At 42.5% G+C, this 21,443-nt stretch overlaps 1 protein-coding gene across 1 annotated transcript in view; it reads left to right on the top strand.

Annotated features, from left to right (window-relative positions):
• LOC117470074 (calsyntenin-2-like) overlaps positions 1-14,925 on the top strand; it is a gene marked incomplete at its 3' end in the record, with an annotated part of 240,860 nt that extends 225,935 nt beyond the window's left edge. Inside the window, 3 exon segments of the mRNA XM_034114613.1 lie at positions 10,205-10,390; positions 13,185-13,442; positions 14,804-14,925. Coding sequence (XP_033970504.1) covers positions 10,205-10,390; positions 13,185-13,442; positions 14,804-14,925 — 566 coding nt within the window.
• Positions 14,926-21,443: the final 6,518 nt, after the last annotated feature.

Genomic DNA, 21,443 nt, shown 5'->3' with positions numbered 1-21,443 from the left:
ATGCAAACTTACAGGTTGTATACCCAGATCTTCCCCTGCTCCAAACGGTCCAAACAAGCTGTGCATATCCGGCCTCAAACTGGGCAATGTTTTGGAAGCTTTCGTCTGTGAAATGCCGGTTCTTCGAACCTCTGGAGGAGGAACACGCCGCTGCTGGTGTGGCCATAGCTCTTCGGGATTGGTCCATTTCGTTCCGGGTACCGCATGACATCAGGCGGTACCCGGAACTAAATGGAAGACTCAAATGGGCAGTGACGTATCTCCAACGAGGCGTTTTGGGGAGGTATTTTCTGTGTTAGAGTTTTACTCGCTACAGGGTGTACTTTGAGGGTTTTGACTCTGCACACCGTTTACATGCATAAAAACCTTCATAACACACAAGGGGACGGGTAATAACCGGAAAAGCATGACATGGGAGCTTTAAGAATATATTTGTTTAAGTTTTTGGAGAACAAAACGCTTTATGTGTTCTGGAGGAATAAGGTGAAATAGACTTTAACTACACTTTAGCACATTTTAAGATTTAAATAAAAAGAATCAATGCTTAGAATCAAGATATATTACCTACAAGTTGGTATGACATTAATTAATCATTCTAAATATCATATTGATAATCGGGTAAAAGATAGAAAGAGGCCTGTCACCAAGAGTCCACATTATTGTTTGCAGTTGTTGCAATGGTAATAAAGTGGCCAAAATCTGATCAGCTCATTTTCAGACAGGTTTTTATATAAATGGATCAGGACAAAAAGAGAGAGAATCTTTGTTCCTGAAACTTTCAGAGTCTCTTTACACAGAGGGGACACATGTTGATGTAGAAGAGACATGAAGAAGAGGGGACACATGTTGATGTAGAAGAGACATGAAGAAGAGGGGACACATGTTGATGTAGAAGAGACATGAAGAAGAGGGGACACATGTTGATGTAGAAGAGACATGAAGAAGAGGGGACACATGTTGATGTAGAAGAGACAAGAAGAAGAGGGGACACATGTTGATGTAGAAGAGACATGAAGAAGAGGGGACACATGTTGATGTAGAAGAGACATGAAGAAGAGGGGACACATGTTGATGTAGAAGAGACATGAAGAAGAGGGGACACATGTTGATGTAGAAGAGACATCAAGAAGAGGGGACACATGTTGATGTAGAAGAGACATGAAGAAGAGGGGACACATGTTGATGTAGAAGAGACATGGAGAAGAGGGGACACATGTTGATGTAGAAGAGACATGGAGAAGAGGGGACACATGTTGATGTAGAAGAGACATGAAGAAGAGGGGACACATGTTGATGTAGAAGAGACATGAAGAAGAGGGGACACATGTTGATGTAGAAGAGACATGGAGAAGAGGGGACACATGTTGATGTAGAAGAGACATGAAGAAGAGGGGACACATGGTGATGTAGAAGAGACATGAAGAAGAGGGGACACATGTTGATGTAGAAGAGACATGGAGAAGAGGGGACACATGTTGATGTAGAAGAGACATGGAGAAGAGGGGACACATGTTGATGTAGAAGAGACATCAAGAAGAGGGGACACATGTTGATGTAGAAGAGACATGAAGAAGAGGGGACACATGTTAGCGAATAAAAGACTTGAGAAAGTGGATTTTGCGTAATAGGTGACCTTTATAACTTTCCGGGAGAGCTTTGCCTCTGGACCCCCTGGAGATCAAGCCCTCCCTTAACACAGGTTCTCATGGCTATGTACAGAGAGAGGTGGAAAACTGTACAATGTCACCTGATCCTAACAATGCCCCTGGGGTTCAGTCAGGCGGACATCATGTAGACATCAGACAGACAGCTGTGATGTTTACCAGTCGATGTGCAGCCATGTTGTGGCCCTGAACCGTGGCTAAAGAGCAGCATTGTGTGAAAGCTTCCTGTGGGGAGGACATGCTGCAGGGATTACAGACCCCAGCCTCTCCCTCTGGGTCTCCTGTGAGGAGATGGAGGAGGTCGAGTCGCTCAGTGTGCTGCTATCAGGAGAAAATAAAAGACGGAGCAAAGAGAAGACTAGAGAGCACTTTCTAGCTCCTTTCTCTTTAAGCGTCTCTCCTCTAACACCCAGGATTAAATTGTCATTTTCAATCGATCCTCAAAGCGGGTCTGAAGAATTAGAATCGACTCGACATGAAATTGGGGTCTTTTAAAAGGCTTTACAGAGAATCTAACAGGATGAAAAAAAAGTGCAGTTTTATTACAAATTATCCCATTAGAGTCTTCTGTAAGACGAGTGTAATAAAAATGTGTTTGTCACCTCAGGTGCTGCACAGAACAGCTTGTGATGCCAGATGAGATGTATCATATTTAGGAGGTTTTTAAACTAGTTTCAAAGAGACAACATTTTCATATCAATTTGGATATATACACCTCCCACACTCTTTCTTTTTTCTTAAGATGAATCAAATTAGACAAATGAAAGTTTAAACATAACACAAATTCAGACATGGTGTTTTGACTGTGTCCCAATGCCATTTTACATTTTCTACTAGCTATTTAATACTGAACATCTTCATTGTACACTTTTCTTAATTGCTGGTACAGGCCACCGTGTATCAACTTTCTTTACCATTTTAATATACTACCATAAAGTGATTCATGATATGTGTGCTTCAATGGCACTTTTGCATGCTCTTGCTAATTAGAGAGGTTGTTGCATGCTAACGGCCCGTCCACACGGCGGCATGCGTTGAAGCTTCAACGCTTCTGCCCATTCACTTTGAATGGGGTGACGTCACGCTTTGCCGGACTGCATTGTGGTTCCGTCGCTTCGCTTTGCTCGTTGAAAAAAGTTGAACTTTTCTCAACTTTTGAAGCTTCGACGGAAGCGTCAGCCAATCAAATCATATGCCAGTACAAGCTCTAGCCAATCAAACCGCGTGCTTGTGTGTCCGGGGCGGGAGATTCATGTGATTGGTTGTTGGTCGAGTTTCAGACACGCCCACTGGCAAGCTTCAACGCACGCCGCCGTGTGGACGCTGCGTAAGTCTTTAACCAAATGAATCTAGGAACTGAAAAAGTGACTTGAGATATTATCACATCAACTTTAAGCTTATATGCAAACTAAATAGCAGGGAGTAACATTATCACTTATTTGGAGTCCTGTTGGTCCCATAAAAGCCACTTCCTGCTCCAGAAATCACGCTTCCATCATGAACATTCAGGAAAGGAAGAAATATTCCAGTCTAATCCATTTTCCCGTAAAGTTTCTGACGTGTTATTACTTTTTGTTCTGAGCCATCACCTTTAAAAGCCCTACATTTTTCTGTTCCAATCCTTGCGCTCCACAAAACAGAGCTCTCTATGCACTCAGGAATGAAAGAGTAAAGTATAAAGTCTCTCATATGACGCTCTAAGAGCATGCATGAAGGCATTAAAATGAATGCTTTTGGGTCATAGTGGAGTAAAAGAGACGGCCAGGAGAGATCAGGAGGATGGCACTCACTGGAGGAGGGAGATGGAGGAGGACAGAGGTGGAGAGCAAAGGGAAAAGATGAGCAGAGTGCTCTTTTAAATGGAAATTGGCTCTTCCACTGATGGCAGGGACGAGTAATGACGACCCCCCCCCCCGACTACTAGAACGTTCTGTCAGCATTTTCGCATGCACACATCTACACACATCTACACACACATTTAAAAGCATGCAAGAACTTACTGATGACACACATGCACACACTCGCTCTTCCACACCCTCCAGAGACGGGGAACAGCGTGAAAGTGTGATGATGCATCATTTTCTTAAGCACCTCAATCCATCTTCCCTTCCTCTCCATCTTTCACTCTCTGCTCTTCACACCCTTCATTTTGAGGAGGACGTTGCAAACTTACCTCAGCTGTATGTCTGTTCAGTGCAGTTTGTGTGTGTGTGTGCGTGCGTGCGTGCGTGTGTGTGTGTGTGTGTTAGTCCATTAGATGTTCTGACCTTTAAAATGTTTCCCTGTAGTAACAACTGCATAGGGAAATATTATTTAGCTGTTTCTATAATTGTTATATTTGTTTTGGAACGCGCAATGTTGAATAGAACATTGGACAAATATTGGAGGACAATCTTTCATATTTATTGTTCTAACCTTTAAGCATTTCCAAGTGATAAAAACATGCTGTGTGTCTGAGGTTCGGCTGACTTACAAATCAACTGAGAGTGTGTCAGTGTTACATTCACGTGTTGATGAGTCTCTCATAATAAAGGACTAAATACTTACCAGCAAGAAGAAACTTTAGTTTTGAGTTTTTTTGTATTCGTTATCGCAACAGGACACTTTTGAACCAATCTGACAGCATCCAATCAAATTGCAGGAAAAAAAAACTCGAACAACTTCAACAAAATGATACTAAAGATAATTTTGCCCATGTTCAAAAAGTATGCGACGGTCTGAAACGAGAGCCCAGTCAAGCTCTGCTGTGATTGGTCAATCGCTTAGAGATGTGTTGGAAACGTCCCGCCCCTTAGCCTATCACGTACAATGTGTTGGAGCACTAGCCAGTAGAAGTGCAAGTGTGACATTGCGATGTCACTGTGTTACAGAAGTAAACAAAGGCTTTTGCAAACACAAAAGCAGATTTATTTCCACTGCAGTAGTAAATGTTTAAAATGAGATTTAGATATTCAGTTTTAACTAGTAGCCTCCATGTACAATAGCTGCCAGAATGATGCATGAGGTCCATCTGGAATACCATAATTAGGCGCAGTAAAACTATATTGACGAGAGTTAAAAAACACAATAATGATGCCAACACCCCATGGCCATGAATGCTATCTTCTTAATGGGCTCACATTAAGTATCAGTGGTAACAAAATCACTCCTCAGGAATAATGAAATACTACTTGTATAATATATACGGTAGAGAAAAGACATTGAACAAAAGTAAACATCTAGAACAAAATTACAAGTTACAGTGAAACGTACAAAACCTGCTCACCCATAAAAGTAGTTTTTTTTATGATGATCGCAGCACCGAGAGAGGTTTCTACTTCCTCATGTTTTATCCTGTTTTCCCTGCTACCATTCTCAAAAAAGAGAAACTCCTGGGCACGCTGTGTGAGTTCTGCTCAGAGGCATGCACACAACTCAACAGAGACTAAAAATGTTCCTGTTAAACCCACACTGCTTCTGAGACAGCTGGGCTTTAGTGTAAGTCTGCGAGTGCACGAGTTCTGAATGCTTTTGTACTTCTGTCTGGAGGCATCCGAACCACGTTGTGCAAGTCGTTTCTGTGTGATGTATGGATGATAGTGTATATGTGTGAATGTGTTTGCTCTGTTTGTGCAGTCAGTGGGTCAGTAGCAGTCCTACAGAGACTCTTAAACAGGAATATATTATTTAGCAGGGAGACAAATGCAGCCAGGCGGTGGCTCTGCAGTTCTACAAGAACCACTGCTTCACACATGATAGCAGGTATTTAAATACCCCTTTATGACGGCTGAGTAAACACACAGACACTTCCCGGGATGACAATGAAAAAACGTAAACTACAGAAGCGTGTGGAGGTGTTGAAAACGACTCGAAAACACCTTGTTTTATCATGACATTTAGAGCGTGATCATAATAGTGTCCAATAATATAATGAACAACATGTATTATTTACCTAGAGTGGACTTAACTTTTTAAAGTGTGGGTTTTTTGAAAATGTCTCTTTTTCATTTTACTGCTGGGTGTTTCCAATTATGAAAAATAAATGCTATTACCAATTATAAACACTTCTTAGGGGTCTTGTCTAAACGGAGGCTATGACATAAACCCTGGTATGCTTTATGGGTATGTATCTCATTGTGTATTTCCTTATCAGCTTACGTCTACTTCAGTGGTCCCACACTGTGTTAACTCCACTTACCTCTGTAAAAGACCATCTGCTACTGTATTTGGTCTTTGTGATTTGTTTGTTTTTTTAACAATAAGCTGCACTCACGCCTCGTAACTCATTTTGACTTCCAACCAGTTCCTCATTTTATTGGAGAGCGCTGCACTTCACACCCTCTGTTTACATTCATCAGCAGCTTCACAGGGGGGGTCAATCATGAGCCCATCACCCAGTGTTTTAAAGCACACCTTTGTGCGAAATGAGAGTCAGTGGAGTGTGAGAGGGTGTGGCATTTAATATACGACCTCAGTGTACGACAGCAGATTAAAAGAGCCAATAACACACACATGGGAGGGTTTACAAATGTTCTGTATCCATGCATTGTGTGGTCGCAAACACTACAGAAGCTGTAGTGTTTGAAGCACTACAAAATAACGCATTTTGACACAAACTTCAGGTTACTAAATATGTTTCCTAACCGTCTGTATCAGCAGTGCTTTAAAGGCCAATTGGGATCTTATGGAGATGGGTGTGTGCTTTGCTGAGAGTGCCAACAGTAGTGATTCTGGCCACAGCTCCCTCTAGACAAATAGTCTACTGACGTTCACTCCATAAGATGAAAAGCTATTAATAGATGCTGAGAGTTACACCACCTCAGACTCAGCTCTGCCTTTCCCTCATGTTTGTCCGGTTCTCTCTAACCCATACATCTTAATCACCAACTTCCAAGGCTAACCCAACCCTTCCTCATTAATATGCACATTACATCCTCGACACATTACTCCTAATTTACCCTGTTCCCTCACTCCTTCCCTTGCACCCTTGCAGGCTCCACCCTCTCGTCCTCTCCCTCGTTGGATGAGCATCCTGGCAGTGTGAAAGCAGAGTCCTCCACAGGTCATTTAACTCCAAGTTGTTGGCCGTGTATGTTATGACCACAGCATCTGCTATGCCTTAACTCAAACCAAGGCCATGAAAGCAAACACATTTTGCATAGCTAGACGTCTCCACAGCGCTGTGTCAGCGATAGAGGTCTAGCTTCACAAATTATCACTCTGTTAAAGGGGATAAAACACCTTTGTGGGGCGTTAAGCCCAGGATGCAGCAACCGTGCCCTCACAAAGTAGATAGGGCTCAGATAGGGGATGGGTTGGACAATGCTGCATGATTGACACAGCCAATGCCATGCTCATATTAAGCACCCAGGAAGTGAGCTGGAAGGTGAAGCAAAGTTTAGTCGAACGGTAGTATAAGCAGGGGTGCACATCACTTTTTGGGGGTGGAGGTGCGCTAGTGAGCACGCTCATGAACTGTTCGCCGGAGCCTCGCAGCAGGGTTACTGTGCGGAGCGCATAAAGCAGACCCTTCACGCGATAGCGAGGGGTAGAGCGAGGGATCGCAGATGCCGTCATGCTCGCGGACGGATTAAAAAAATTAAACCTAAATGGCTCGCGAATTATACCGTTAATATACCTGGGCGGCCCGCCCACGTAAAGTCTATGTGTGGGAAACCCTGCTATCTTACCAGTTCTTATGCAACTCGCAAATATCTCTCTCTCTTCTCTCTTTTCTATCTCTCTCTTCTCTCTTCTCTCTTCTCTCTCTCTCTCTCTCTCTCTCTCTCTCTCTCTCTCTCTCAGAGATGTCTGTTAGTCAGCGTGTGATTGTTTTAGGCTAAAGCAACTTCATCTGAACAGGCTGGCTCAGTGGCTGTGGCTCAGTGGATAGTGTGCTGGACTTCAAATCAGAGGGTAGCAAGTTCGAGTCCCACTGCAGTCAGCATGTCGTTGTGTCCCTGGGCAAGACACTTCACCCCAAATTGCTCCTGTGGGGATTGTCCACAGTACTGGATGTATGTAAGTCGCTTTGGATAAAAGCGTCTAACAACTGACATGTAATGTAATGTAATGTAATGAATACTTGAATAGCCCTTATTCAATTCATTAGTTCCTAAAAGATGTGCTTATAGCCAAAAAAGAAAAAAAGCCCGAGGGGATTTTCCCTCTCCATTAATTTGACTGAGCTGAGACTGAACCTGACAGAGTTGATTTGAGGTGGGGCTTAAGGAAAATGCAAGTCAGATGCTTAATGGGAGCAGATACCAGAATGTTCTCGAGTCAGGCAATGTGATGTGCCATCTAGACACTTCCATAGGAATAAAGAGGGCTTGCATCAAATGGTGTACCAAGGTCTCATCCAGTGGGTCAGACTGGAAAGCACACAGCCCACTTGAATGTGTTTGTAGCCATTTTGTGTTGACTTATCATTGCTCAATCAACAACTGTAAAAGAAGATTATTTCAATGGAAAGATGCTTCTTTTATCTGCAGTGGGTTACCTGAGATATGTTACCTAACCCTGTTAAGATACAGCTAGGAAGAGATGGTTCACACTAGCTTAGCTTAAAACCTACATTACACACTATAGGAAAAGCACAATAGGGCCTCTTTAACCGTCAGCTTGCTTTACATAATATTCTTTGTGCCATTGACCTAGAAAGTGCAATACAGATTAGTGGTATATTTATAAAGGTGTAATCAACAGGTTGGAGGACATTGCAGTATGTACATGATATACAGTAATTGTGTGCAACCATGTGTGAAAGAGAAAGATACAGTACACAAACATAAATCATAATTCGTGTTTCTGTTGTTGTTCAACCATTGTTTGCGTCTATTCTCATCACAGCTAGTGACAATCCCAGTTCTGCTGCAGCCCACATCCTTCTCAGTCTGGAGGTGGTAAATCAACTTCAAAACAGATGCAGTGTGTGTGTGTGTGTGTTTCCAGCGTGAGGTGGTGAGTGTGTGAGGAAGCGAGCATGGCAGATTTAACAGGCTGGTGAGCAACAAAGAGCTGCTTTCTTTCTTCTTCTGCAGTCAGCTCGGCTTCCTGCTTCTCTGCCTCCAGCAAAGAGCTAGCAACGCTCCATAGATAGAGAGACAGATAGATAGATAGATAGATAGATAGATAGATAGATAGATAGATAGATAGATAGATAGATAGATAGATAGATAGATAGATAGATAGATAGATAGATAGATAGATAGATAGATAGATAGATAGATCGATAGATCGATCGATGGATGGATGGATGGATGGATGGATAGATCGCTCGCTCGCTCGCTCGATCGCTCGATAGCTATCGCTCGATCGCTCGCTCGCTCGCTGCTCGCTCGCTAGCTCGCTCGCTCGCTCGCTCTCTCGCTGGCTGGCTGGCTGGCTGGCTCGCTCCCGCGCGCGCGCTCGCTCGCTCGCTCGCTCGCTCGCTCCTGCTGCTCGTTGCTCGCTGGCTGGCTGGCTGGCTGGCTGGCTGGCTCTGTGGCTGCTGGCTGGCTGGCTGGAGCTCGCTCGCTCTCTCGCTCGCTCGCTCTCGCTGGCTTGGCTGGCTGGCTGGCTGGCTGGCTGGCTCTCGCGCGCGGTCGGTCGGTCGCTCTCTCGCTCGCTGGCTGGCTGGCTGGCTGCTGGCTGGCTGGCTGGCTGGCTGGCTGGCTGGCTGGCTGGCTGGCTCCGCGCGCGCGCGGTCGGTCGGTCGGTCGGTCGGTCGGTCGCTCGCTCGCTCGCGCTCGCTCGCTCGCTCGCTCGCTCGCTCGCTCGCTCGCTCTCGCTCGCTCGCTCGCTCCTCGCTCGCTCGATAGGATGGATGGATGGATGGATGGATGGGAACTCACAAACTAGCAACAACCCTTATGGGATAGGATGGTTGAGAGTGTGGTACCCAATTAGTTTTGAGGTGGTACATGTTGCTGTTAAGAACAGTTGTTATACTGTGATGAGGCAACAATGCTACCGTATAACAAAATAAGATATCAACTTCTGACTGAGCAAATGCTGAAAATCTGTGTTGGCAGCATGTATGGATATGCCAGGCAGGTACGCAGTTTTAAATTGATAATTATTGAATTACTGTAAACAGAACTCTTATAAACACCGAACAGGCAACGTCATTTTGTAGTTCATTCTCCAGTGCAGACAAAAGTACAGCACAAAGGCTGGAAAAAAAATGAAGGGGGAAGCAGAAACATCACCATCGCACAAAATAATAGCGTGCCTGGACAGAACGCCATTTGCAGCCGACAGGACAGTGACAGCCTAATGACTGCTGCCACTAATGCAGACGCTGCACTCCAATCACAATGCAGAGATTTTATTATCCGGCCACATTCTGCCGGAGGATATTGAGTTGTGAGGCCAGAAATATCAGTGACAGTGAAAAATTGTCTTGTTTGGATGGCAGCGTAAGTGGACGAATGAGACATGCGATTTCAAAAACAACAGCAAGTGTGCATGTGGAAATCAGATATCATTACAGATAATCATCTACACAGCAGAGTGTTGTTTATTCTAGCCCCTTTTCCATCTCTAACTATATTTACTCTATATTGCTTTTTCCCCAGATTGGAGTAAGCGAGTGGACTATGAGCCAGGAACAGGAAGTAAGCAGCTGTTTCCCAAAATGCACCTGGAGACGTGTGGCGGGCCGCTTTCGTCGGTGAGGACGATAGTGGAGCTGCAGAACAACCACATCGGGAAAGGATGTGACCGTGAGACCTACTCTGAGAAATCTCTGCAGAAGCTCTGTGGTATGTCCTGCAAACAAAGACATGTTGTTGTGTTTACAATACTATACTATATATACTATACCATAAAGGCCTGTGTCCACTTAAAGGTCCCCTATTATACAGTTTTTTACCAAATATTATAGGTCTCAGATATATTCAAAACATGTCTCTGAAGTGTTTGGCTTCAAACACCAAACGGATCATTGCAGCATCCCATAATCCCCTCTGTTTCAGCCCTGTTTCCAAAGTGCTGATTCTCTGTCTGTTACTTTAGATGAAAATAAGGAGCCCCTCCCCACGCCCCTCTGAGAGATATTTGGTTAAAAATAACACAATAAGTCCCTGAGGGAAGATTAAGCAAATGAAGCCGCTGCCGTCACTTCTTCTTCTTCTGCTTTGGGTTTACTGGCAGGCCGCAAATAACTTCACGGCGTATACTGCCACCCGAAGTCCCTGGCCGGAAGTCCCCGGAGTTGGGGACTGGCTTCAGTAGAAGCTGCTGGGACTCCCAGCAGCTTCTACTGAAGCCTTCCGAGTAAATCGCCAGAACGCCGACACCTCCTCATCTCCACCGCTCCCATGTTTTTTTTTGTGTTGCCATAAGTTATTCTCTCTCCGTTGGTGCGCGGGGCTAATGCTAATGCTAATAATGCTAATGCCAGCAAATACAATGGCGGCTTCACAAAACTTTTCCGAGTTTTACGGGGCGTGGTTTACAATTCGCCCAGCCAATCAGAAATTGGAACTGTTTTCTCTCCAGGATAGTACTTGCTCTCTAGCAGGGACTGAAAAGGGGGTAAAAGTTCTCATGAACTAAGTTCTCTTTTTGGTGTGAACGCAAAATCCCAGGAACTATCGGAACTAAAAGGGAAAAGTACTCTGGTGTGAAAGCGCCTAATTTCATCCCCTCCATATGTAGGGAATGGAAAAAGGGTTTCAACACTGTATCTATAAAGGCACTCTATAGCCTAACAAATATCTTGAAAAAAAAGAAAAGCGCCTTTGTGTGGTGGCAACATAGTGCACTCTCTTCTTGTTTGAAACATTTTTTTAAAAGACGCATGTGCTCAGAAAAAGGCGCCATTAGGACATGGGCCCTTGTCGTTATTCTTTGAACAGAATGAGAAACAGCTTAGATTGAGTGTGCATTTCTGGCATGAAGCAGTAAATCACATGGGAGTTGGACCCGAGGCTATCAGGATGGTGGTGGATATGTAGAATATGCTGTAGATGGCTGATCAAAGATGATTTCTTACTGAGGCGGCAAACTGAAAGTTATTAGTGCATTGAATATGAAGTAAGTTGCTTCTAAAAGCATCAGTGGAGACCGCAGTTGGAGAACCAGGGTCAGACGGGGCCTGAGGTGTTGTTCTCTACTCTTTTTAAAGCAGCATGTGAAAGCTCCCTGTCCGTGTTGCTGTCTTATCTCCGCTTGTGTCCCTGCAAACCCCTGTGTGCTAAATGAAGGCACCAGAATAGCAACTTAAAGCCGTGTCACTAATGATGTGACAGAGCGAGGGCATTAGCTGCCTCAGAAGCAAACCACGCTTTCTCCTCGGTGACTGATGAGCAGCCGAGTCGCCGTGTCGATGCCCAAAGCACCAACAAAGCTTCCCCCCCCCCCCTCTCTGCCCACAATGCACTGCCAGCATGGGGGCTGGAGTCATCATCTTTGACTAACGGCCTTCACAAGCCCCATCCCAGCTCATCTGAATGCATCACGTCCCCTCTCTGCCTCCCCTGACTCCCCGCTCCATGCATGGTTTACCGCTAAAGAGTCCTTTTCAGGCACCTCATAATCGTTATCTGATAGCGAATAGAATAAATTGTAATTGCTTTTTTAAAGCACAATCAATTTGAGATAATGTACAAAGACATCGGGTAAAGAGAGGGCTGCAGCTGGGTGCTGGAGAAGTCGATGTGTATTTATTTACTGAGGGAATCTAATTACCGGAGTCAGAGCGTCGGCACCATTTAGGGAAAAACTGAGCTTTACAGACAAGGGAAAAACATCAATTAATGTGCTAACACTGTGTTATTAGCAGCGATGAACAGATGCAATTATTTGCTGGACAAGTCAGACAATACTAACATTTCCAATTCTTTCTCGGAACAGCATGGTTCCCGTACCGCTTTGATTTATTACAATCCATAAGCTGGTACAAATGATTTATAAATGTGGTTCAAACGCATGAAAAGCATTCTTCACTGTCACACAGAGGGGCAAAGATTGATTGGTAAGGGCATGTCAAACACATCGAGGAGCAAAGAGAGCGTCAACTAACGTTTGTCAAGGTGTCAGCTTGAAAACAAAGACCATTCACGACTCAACATATAGAAGACATTGTCTCAAAGCGATGATGGAGTTGCTTTTAAAGGGAAGAGAAGGAAGGGAATAGGATGGCTCAATGCAATGATTGTTGTGAATTGTCAGTATGTCGTATAACACAAGTGTCATATGTCTGATTCACAGCACAGCCCATCATTCTCACCTTCCTTGGCGTATCTTTTTGTCATGTGTTACTCGGTCAATACGTCCTCTCTGTCTCCATAAAGGGACATTTTAGTGTTTAGCCATGTTCTACATTTGGGAAACGGTGACTCACATCTCGTTCCTTTTTGAAAGTCATTCGCCATGAATCAATACCCACATCCTATATCCATCTCGGCCCATTGATAACATATTAAGCGCTGCCATCTGCCTCACTCATAAGTAATCAGAGCCAAGGTTAGGCCAATATAAGTGAACCGCATACCTGCCGTGATTGTTATTGACACATCTTCTGTCGCATCTCTTTTTCTTTTGTTCTCACAGGGGCCTCGTCGGGCAGCACTGACCTCCTGCCGGCCCCCAGCGCCTCCACCAACTGGACGGCTTCCCTGGTGACGGACAGCGGGCGGGACAGCGATCTGATCTTCAGGTTCGACGGTCATCAGGCGGCTAAGATCCCCGACTGGGTGGTACCACAGAATCTCACGGACCAGTTCACCATCGCCACCTGGATGAAGCACGGACCCACGCCTGGGCTCAGAGCGGAGAAGGAGACGCTGCTGTGTAACTCCGACAAGACTGGTGAGTGTGAGGGAAGGACTTACATTTAACAGAGATACATATATTAGTGATATCAAAAAGAAGTTGGCAATAGTTTTGATGTTTCGGACTGTCAAGAAATTCCATGAAAAGCCAGAAATAAGTGTCTGTAAAAGCCTAACCCTTATGTAACCCCAATTAATTTGGAGAGCTCTCATATTTCTTTACTGAATAACTGTGAAGTTTTTTTATTGATTCAGTAAACCCCAAAAATAACAAAAACATATTTGCCATGGCCATGAAGGCTTCCCTGTTGGTACTCTACACACAATACTCAAATACAAACCGAAACCAACAAGAGGAAAACAATTTAATGCAGATCGCCCCTCCTCGTAAATTGACAGAGAAAAGCACACCTTTTTGATTAAAGGTAGGGTAGGTAAGTTTGAGAAACCGGCTCGAGATACACTTTTTGTTATATTCCATGGAATGCTCTTAACATCCCGATAGCAATGAATATCTTAAGTGCTTTGACAAAAAATCCATAAAAAAATGTCATCTGTGGAAGCCGTAGCGCTGTAAAAAGCACGACCAATCATTTTAGCCGGCCCGGCTAAAATAACTGGATGGCCTACCTGCCTGTCAGCCTTCCATCTGTGCACAAACTTATCTCGTGCCCTCATTGGTCATGTATGTGTTGGAGGAGGGGCTCTATAAGGAAGTGGCAGATTTTCTCCGGTTGTGTATTTTCTAATTCTAGCGATCTCGAGCCGGTTTCTCAAACTTACCTACCCTACCTTTAATAGAAACACTTACTCCCAACAGAAATGTATACAAGATGAATAACATGTGAACAAATATAATTAGCAAATTAAAAAGGTATAGGTCTCTATTGGCTCTTAAAGACTCTTTCATAAAGCTCCATGTCTGGTTAGCTGAGAGTGAGTAGGTGGTAGGGGTGGGAATCAGGCTCCCCACGATACCATACTATCCCGATACTTACGATACGATAGCCACGACAAGATAGTATTGCGATTCTACGATATGCTAAGTATTGCGTTATATTGCGATACATTGCGCATATATATTGATATATATGATTGCATGATATATTGGGTTCCAGTGTCTTTAACATGTGTCAAAAGTGTTCCACAATGCTGTATGGATGCAGGTCTTTGCACATGAAGAAGGTGATTGAGTTATTCTTCGCTCGCTCAGAATTTGATGTTAGCTTTGCCAAGCTAATTTGGATTTGCAATATGAATAGTTTATATAATAAAATATCGATACTTGGCGTCCGTGTATTGAAACAATATCGCGATACTATGCTGTATCGATGACTTCCCCCACCCAGGTGTGATGATTGGCTCCCTGGTGCCCACTTCCTTCTCTTCTTCCCACAGAGATGAACCGTCATCACTACTCGCTGTACGTCCATAACTGCCGCCTGGTGTTCCTGCTGAGGAGAGACTTCACCCAGGTGGACACCTTCAGACCGGCCGAGTTTCACTGGAAACTGGAGCAGGTAGGACCGCCGTGATTTGGGACACAAACGACAAACTTTTGCAGTGCTGGAAGAAGTCCTTAGATTTTAAACTTAGGTAGAAGTAGCAATACTAAATGGTGGTGAAAATACAAAAAGTCCTGCATTCAAAATCCTACTTAAGCAAAAGTAGTGTATTGGCATCAAATTATACTTATTATAGATAGATAGATAGATAGATAGATAGATAGATAGATAGATAGATAGATAGATAGATAGATAGATAGATAGATAGATAGATAGATAGATAGATAGATAGATAGATAGATAGATAGATAGATAGATAGATAGATAGATAGATAGATAGGTAGGTAGGTAGGTAGATAGATAGATAGATAGATAGATAGATAGATAGATAGATAGATAGATAGATAGATAGATAGATAGATAGATAGATAGATAGATAGATAGATAGATAGGAAGATAGAAAAGACAGACAGACAGACAGACAGACAGACAGACAGACAGACAGACAGATAGATAGATGTATACATACAGTATGATAGTATATCATTTACAGATATACAGAAGAATTGCAAATTGTAATTAAAGTACCAAAAGTAAAAATACTTGTTAAGCGTCACGGCCCATTTCAGAATCATGTATATTAAATAATCAAATAAATTAAAGTGCAAGTTGAGTAAATGTACTTCATAACATACTTAACTCACAACAAGAGTGACAGTGTATACCTTAAATCACTCGTGAAGCCTCTATCCTGGATTAAACCTGGATTACACATCCACTCATGGCTTAATCCATGTTGGTTTGTAGCTGAACTAATGATAGAAAACATCCTGGGGTTCAGTGAAGGTTCAAAAGGGAGGAAAAACCACACATGAGTCCATGGACCCTCATAAGGATCTGATATATAAAAAGCTGAACACACATCCATGATTGTTGTGTGTTTGTGTGTTCATTCAGAACAAGCACTTGTTTGTATTTTTAAGTAGTGCTTGAATGCACTAGAAATTGTCCTACACTCCAATCTAAAAGCCTAACCCTTATTTAACCCCAATTAATTTGGAGAGCTCTCATATTTCTTTACTGAATAACTGTGAAGTTTTTTAATTGATTCAGTAAACCCCAAAAATAACAAAAGCATATTTGCCATGGCCATGAAGACTTCCCTGTTGGTACTCTAATAAAGCCATAGCTCTATTATTTCACTACTCTCGCCTGATGTTATTTCAAAATCAAATATTTCCTGTGTTAGCTGACATGGGATCAGAATTGGAAATGATTGCAAACAGGATTTTTGGGAGGCTTTGGCATTTGGTACATACATGTTTGTATTAGTAAGGCAAGACTGAAAGTGTTTTTAGAAAGATATTGTCACTACTTTGATTGAACTAGTGCCTTTGCAAAGCATGCCTGGCCAGAACATAGTCAATGCTTGGATTTCGGTATTGCTGCTTGCAGATTTCTCAAGAACTGCTCATATAAACAACTTTACACTTGACACCTGCCATGACATAGTTGCATCACACAGTCAGGTCACAAATAATTAAAACACCGGTCGAATGCAGTCCAGTCACGATCTTGGGTGAGCAACAATGATGAGATGCACAGAGATAATGTTTTTATTATTTACAAAAATACATGGTTATTGCTTGCTCTGACATAACTACTGCTGTTCATATAGTAAAAACTCATGTTTTGTTTGCAATATCTTAAGTTAGTGAATGTTGCTCAGGGTTTAAATGATTGTCTGCTAATTGGTGGTTCGATCCCCATCAGTCAACATGTCAAAGTTTTATTGGGAATCCTACTGAACCCAGAATTGCTCCTTAAGGCCTGACCAACTGTGTGTGATATCTTTAGAAGTCTTTGTACAGTACGTTGATTCGGACAAAGGAAACGTCAGCTAAGTGAAAAGTTAAATTGAAAAAGGAAACCTAACATTACTATTTGATTTGCAATGGCAGAGTGGCCATGTTACTGTAGGGAATTGTCTCCTAATCATTGCCTCTGAGAAGAAACTTTCAGTTAGTATATCCAGCATCCCTGTAACATTGGTTAGAAGAAGAAGAAGAAGAAGAAGAAGAACCTTTATCAACCTTTATTAACTTTGTTATCCAACAATTGGCCGTGGTCTGTTAACCCCAACCCCAACTCCTGATCCACAGAGTGACTGTTTATTCAAAGTTTTCTATATTGACACGTGTCTAAAAATGCACCAAATTCAAACCATCCACCACCAACCTAACCTGCCAAATGCCAAGTTGAACGTCAAAGGACCCACCCACCTACACACTGAGATGTATTGCTTTATAGTTAGATGTTCAGGTTGAAATATGCCATTGTGTCATCAGTTTGTAAGATAACACATCAATCAGTTAAAGGTGGGATAGGTAAGTTTGAGAAACCGGCTCGAGATACACTTTTTGTTATATTCCATGGAATGCTCTTAACATCCCGATAGCAATGAATATCTGAAGTGCTTTGACAAAAAATCCATAACAAAATGTCATCTGTGGAAGCCGTACTACTGTAAAAAGCACGACCAATCATTTTTGCCGGCCCGGCTAAAATAACTGGATGGCCTACCTGCCTGTCAGCCTTCCATCTGTGCACAAACTTATCTCGTGCCCTCATTGGTCATGTGCGCGTTCGTGTGTGTTGGAGGAGGGGCTCTATAAGGAAGTGGCAGATTTCTTCCGGCTGTGTATTTTCAAATTCTAGCGATCTCGAGCCGGTTTCTCCAAAATTACCTACCCCACCTTTAAGTGCTATCGTGATTTCCTTTACAAAATACGTTTAAAGTTGTCCTATCATGCAAACTGCACTTTTTGATGTCTTTTATATATAAATATGTGTCCCCGGTGTGTCAGGGAACTCACGCAGCGTCAGAAAATAAAACCCTCTCTCTTTTCCTCCGTACCCAAATCTCTAAAAACGGGGCTACAACGGAGCTGATACAGATTTGCGTCCGATATGACGTAATATCTGAAATGTGGGCTGGCTTTGGGCCTATCAGAAACGTTGCTATCAGAAACAATGCCCGACTGTTTTGGACGTAATATGGTGTTTATTTACATTAGCAAGCATCGCTAACACTCAGAGCTAACCTGTCCTGGAGAGAATATGTGTAAAAAATCAGGAAATAAAAAAAGGAACTCACCTTGTAGTAAACCCGCAAGAGAAAAAAGCATTTCAGCTCTTCAGACCTGTTTTTTATATGTTTTATTATATCTGAGACCCATAATATATATGCCTAAAAATAGCATGATAGGAAACCTTTAAGTAGTCAATCCGGCATAGCAAAGAGAGGTAAAAACATGGTCTCTCCGGTGCATGTGTGTGTGGCAGACCCGACGCCAGAACAAATCTACAGATATGATTTTCATGGGAGGGCACACAAAACCGCCATGTGCCGCGGGCCGAGATTTTCTTTTGGGGGTGCTGTGGGGTAGCTTGACGTTTCATAGAGGGTGCTCAAACATTTAGGGTTTCCCATTAATGTACCGGTGCTACAGTGGAATGTTCTACTGCAACACTCCCCACATACACAGTACACCCGCGACTGTTACAACGAAGGCTCGATAATCAGCTCACGGCATATAGGTGTAAGCAGGGGTAAAGTGCTATTTTTATAAGTGGGGGGGGACCTAACCTCCTCTAGGGGGGTCCGGGGGCATGCTCCTAGAATCCTTAAATATTGAAATGAAAAGCATCAGTCTGGTGCACTTTGAGAGCAACATTAAGAGATCTATGGATACATCTCTCAACATATGAAACAGAACTGTAAACAGATTTACTTTTCTTTATGGATATTTTACAAATCACTCCCCTTTTAAACTGTATTCTTGTTTTTCTGTCCTATAGTATTTCATACCTGTTTTTCATTTATTACTCTTATATTACTATCTGACATCACATACCTCGTAGCATTAAAGTTCACAGTATATTTATAATTAAAAAAAATTAAGATATATATATTTTTAATTTTTATAAATAATAAAAAAAAACGTGTTTATTGGGGGAGGGCAGGAATGTCAAATGGGAGGGCCTGGCCCACCCTGGCCCTCCCACGGAGCCGGGTCTGGTGTGTGGACAGCAGCTGTCTGTTGATCAAGGATGCTGTCTGTAAAGTCAGACAGGTCTCCTCGACCTCAAGACCCCACACTCACAAGCCGAGGTCATTGGATTCAGAGGAGAGACAAACAGCTGAGCCTGGACATCCAGACGCAGCACCGAGGCAAATTTGATCAGACACATCACTGGTGTTGATTGGACGGAGAGCATGGAAGAGGTCATCCATCAGCTGCTGACACATGGCGCACGTGAGGAATAGTCCGGAGGAATTTAAACACAGGCTTCCCACAGACAGATCAAAAAAGTGTGTTTTCTCATCCAGTCCACGTTGTATTTCCTCAGTAAAGAGTTGGTTTTTTCCAGGACTACATCTGTCAGTCCTCTTTAATCTCCACCTGTAGATTTGGTCCGATATATCTGATAACAGGAAGGGGTTTGATACATTAAAGTTCCCCTATTATACTGTTTTTCATCAATATATTATAGTTCTCAGATATATACAAAACATGTCTCTGAAGTGTTTGGTTCCAAACACCAAACAGATCATTGCAGCATCCCATAATCCCCTCTGTTTCAGCCCTGTTTCCAAAGTGCTGATTCTCTGTCTGTTACTTTAGATGAAAATAAGGAGCCCCTCCCCACGCCCCTCAGAGAGATATTTGGTTAAAAAGAACGCAAAGGTGCTCTAGGAGGAGATTCAGGTGATAAGGTGAGGGGGGGGGGTTACCTTGGAAGCTGATTGGCTAATGGTTACACAAGCCAAAACATCGTTATGACATCATAAAGTGGCCAAAATCTGATCAGCTCATTTTCAGACAGGTTTTTATATAAATGGATCAGGACAAAAAGAGAGAGAATCTTTTTTCCTGACACTTTCAGAAACTTTTTACACAGAGGGAACACATGTTGATGTAGAAGAGACATGAAGAAGAGGGGACACATGTTGATGTAGAAAAGAAGTGAAAAAGTGGATTTTGCACAATAGGTGACCTTTAAAGTGAATCCTTAAAAGCTGTACAGACACCCACCTGCTTTGTTTCTGTTACTGGCACCTACTTGAATATGCATAAGGATGTTTCTCCAACTGTCACCCTTTTCTTCTCCCTGTAGATTAAATTAGTTTTGCTTATTTTCGCAAGGAGCTTTTTCTTAGGTCAGCACCATCTGCTTTAGGAAAGCATTCATTTGTAACATGACATAAAAAGATGAATCCATATTAGGGTTGCACCATATGAATTTTTTTTGATGATTTTTATATAGGAGAGATTGATCATTTTTGCATGAATATTCTGTTTATCATTACAAAATAAATTAAAAAGATCATGGTGTGTTTTTTAGGGATGATCTCTACCAAACAAATATATTTGTATTAAATCTGTACAATATGATTTGTTGTACTCCAAATTACTTCCTTCATAATGGCGTTTTAATACGTTTAGCCTTCAGCAAATATTGTGCTTCCTTCAATTTGAACATTTCATTAGTCCATATTGCAGTTTCGATAATATTTTAATTATTTTGCAGCTCTAATGCACTTCACAAAGATGCTTCTTGTTATAAAGACAAAGCTACAACTGATGACACTGAGGTCACCGCCTCTGTATTTTCACAACATTCAACAAAAGAACAGCATCAAAATGGTGGTTTATTTGACGCACTGATTGCTGTGAACAGATGCCAAAGCAAACAAATACATATTTATAGTGTGTATATCTTTTGACATGGTTCATTTTTGACCGTAAGGAGAAGGCATATTGAGATTTAAAGAAAACAGTTTGCTGACTAATTGTATTATTAAAATCATAGACTGTATATATAGATTAAAACACAAGAGAAGGTTTAGAGACCCTCTTTTTAACCTGTTAAGCCCGGCAGCACCTGCCCCCGGGGGCTGCAGGCTTTTTTTTCACGAAACTGTGTCTCAGGGCTTCTTAACATTTAATAACCTATTAATGTGTCACCCACTTAACGGGAAGAAACTCAGCTAACTGACTATATGAACCATTTTTAGCTACACAAAACACAACTCTAACGCCAAGCCTCTGAATTAGCACTAAGCGAAAAAATGCTAACGCACTTAGCCACGAACTCACGGTAGAAATACTTTATTACTTATCAGATCTGCACAAACAAGATATCTGCACAAACAAGATATCAGCTAGCAAACTGAGATTCCACAGATTCTAGGGGTATAAGTATAATCACTGAGCGATCAAAACTCGCGGCAAGGGAAGCAAACCCAGACATCACACAACGTAGCTTTACGGAGCAAAAAACGGAAAATAAGTCTTACCGTTGCTGTTGTTCTGATCAAAAGTTGTGTTCAATGGCATTAAAACGCATAAAACGCAGCTGAAGGTTAATCCATAGGTTAATTCAATGTGTCTGTGTCACTTTGGAATGATTACTGATAATCCATCATTCAAAAACTGAGATTTCATATTAGCTGTTATTAGCACTAT

Source organism: Trematomus bernacchii, unplaced genomic scaffold (genome assembly GCF_902827165.1).
Source record: "Trematomus bernacchii unplaced genomic scaffold, fTreBer1.1, whole genome shotgun sequence".
NCBI classification, from domain to species: Eukaryota; Metazoa; Chordata; class Actinopteri; order Perciformes; family Nototheniidae; genus Trematomus; species Trematomus bernacchii.
This window is presented reverse-complemented; position numbering and strand designations above follow the sequence as displayed.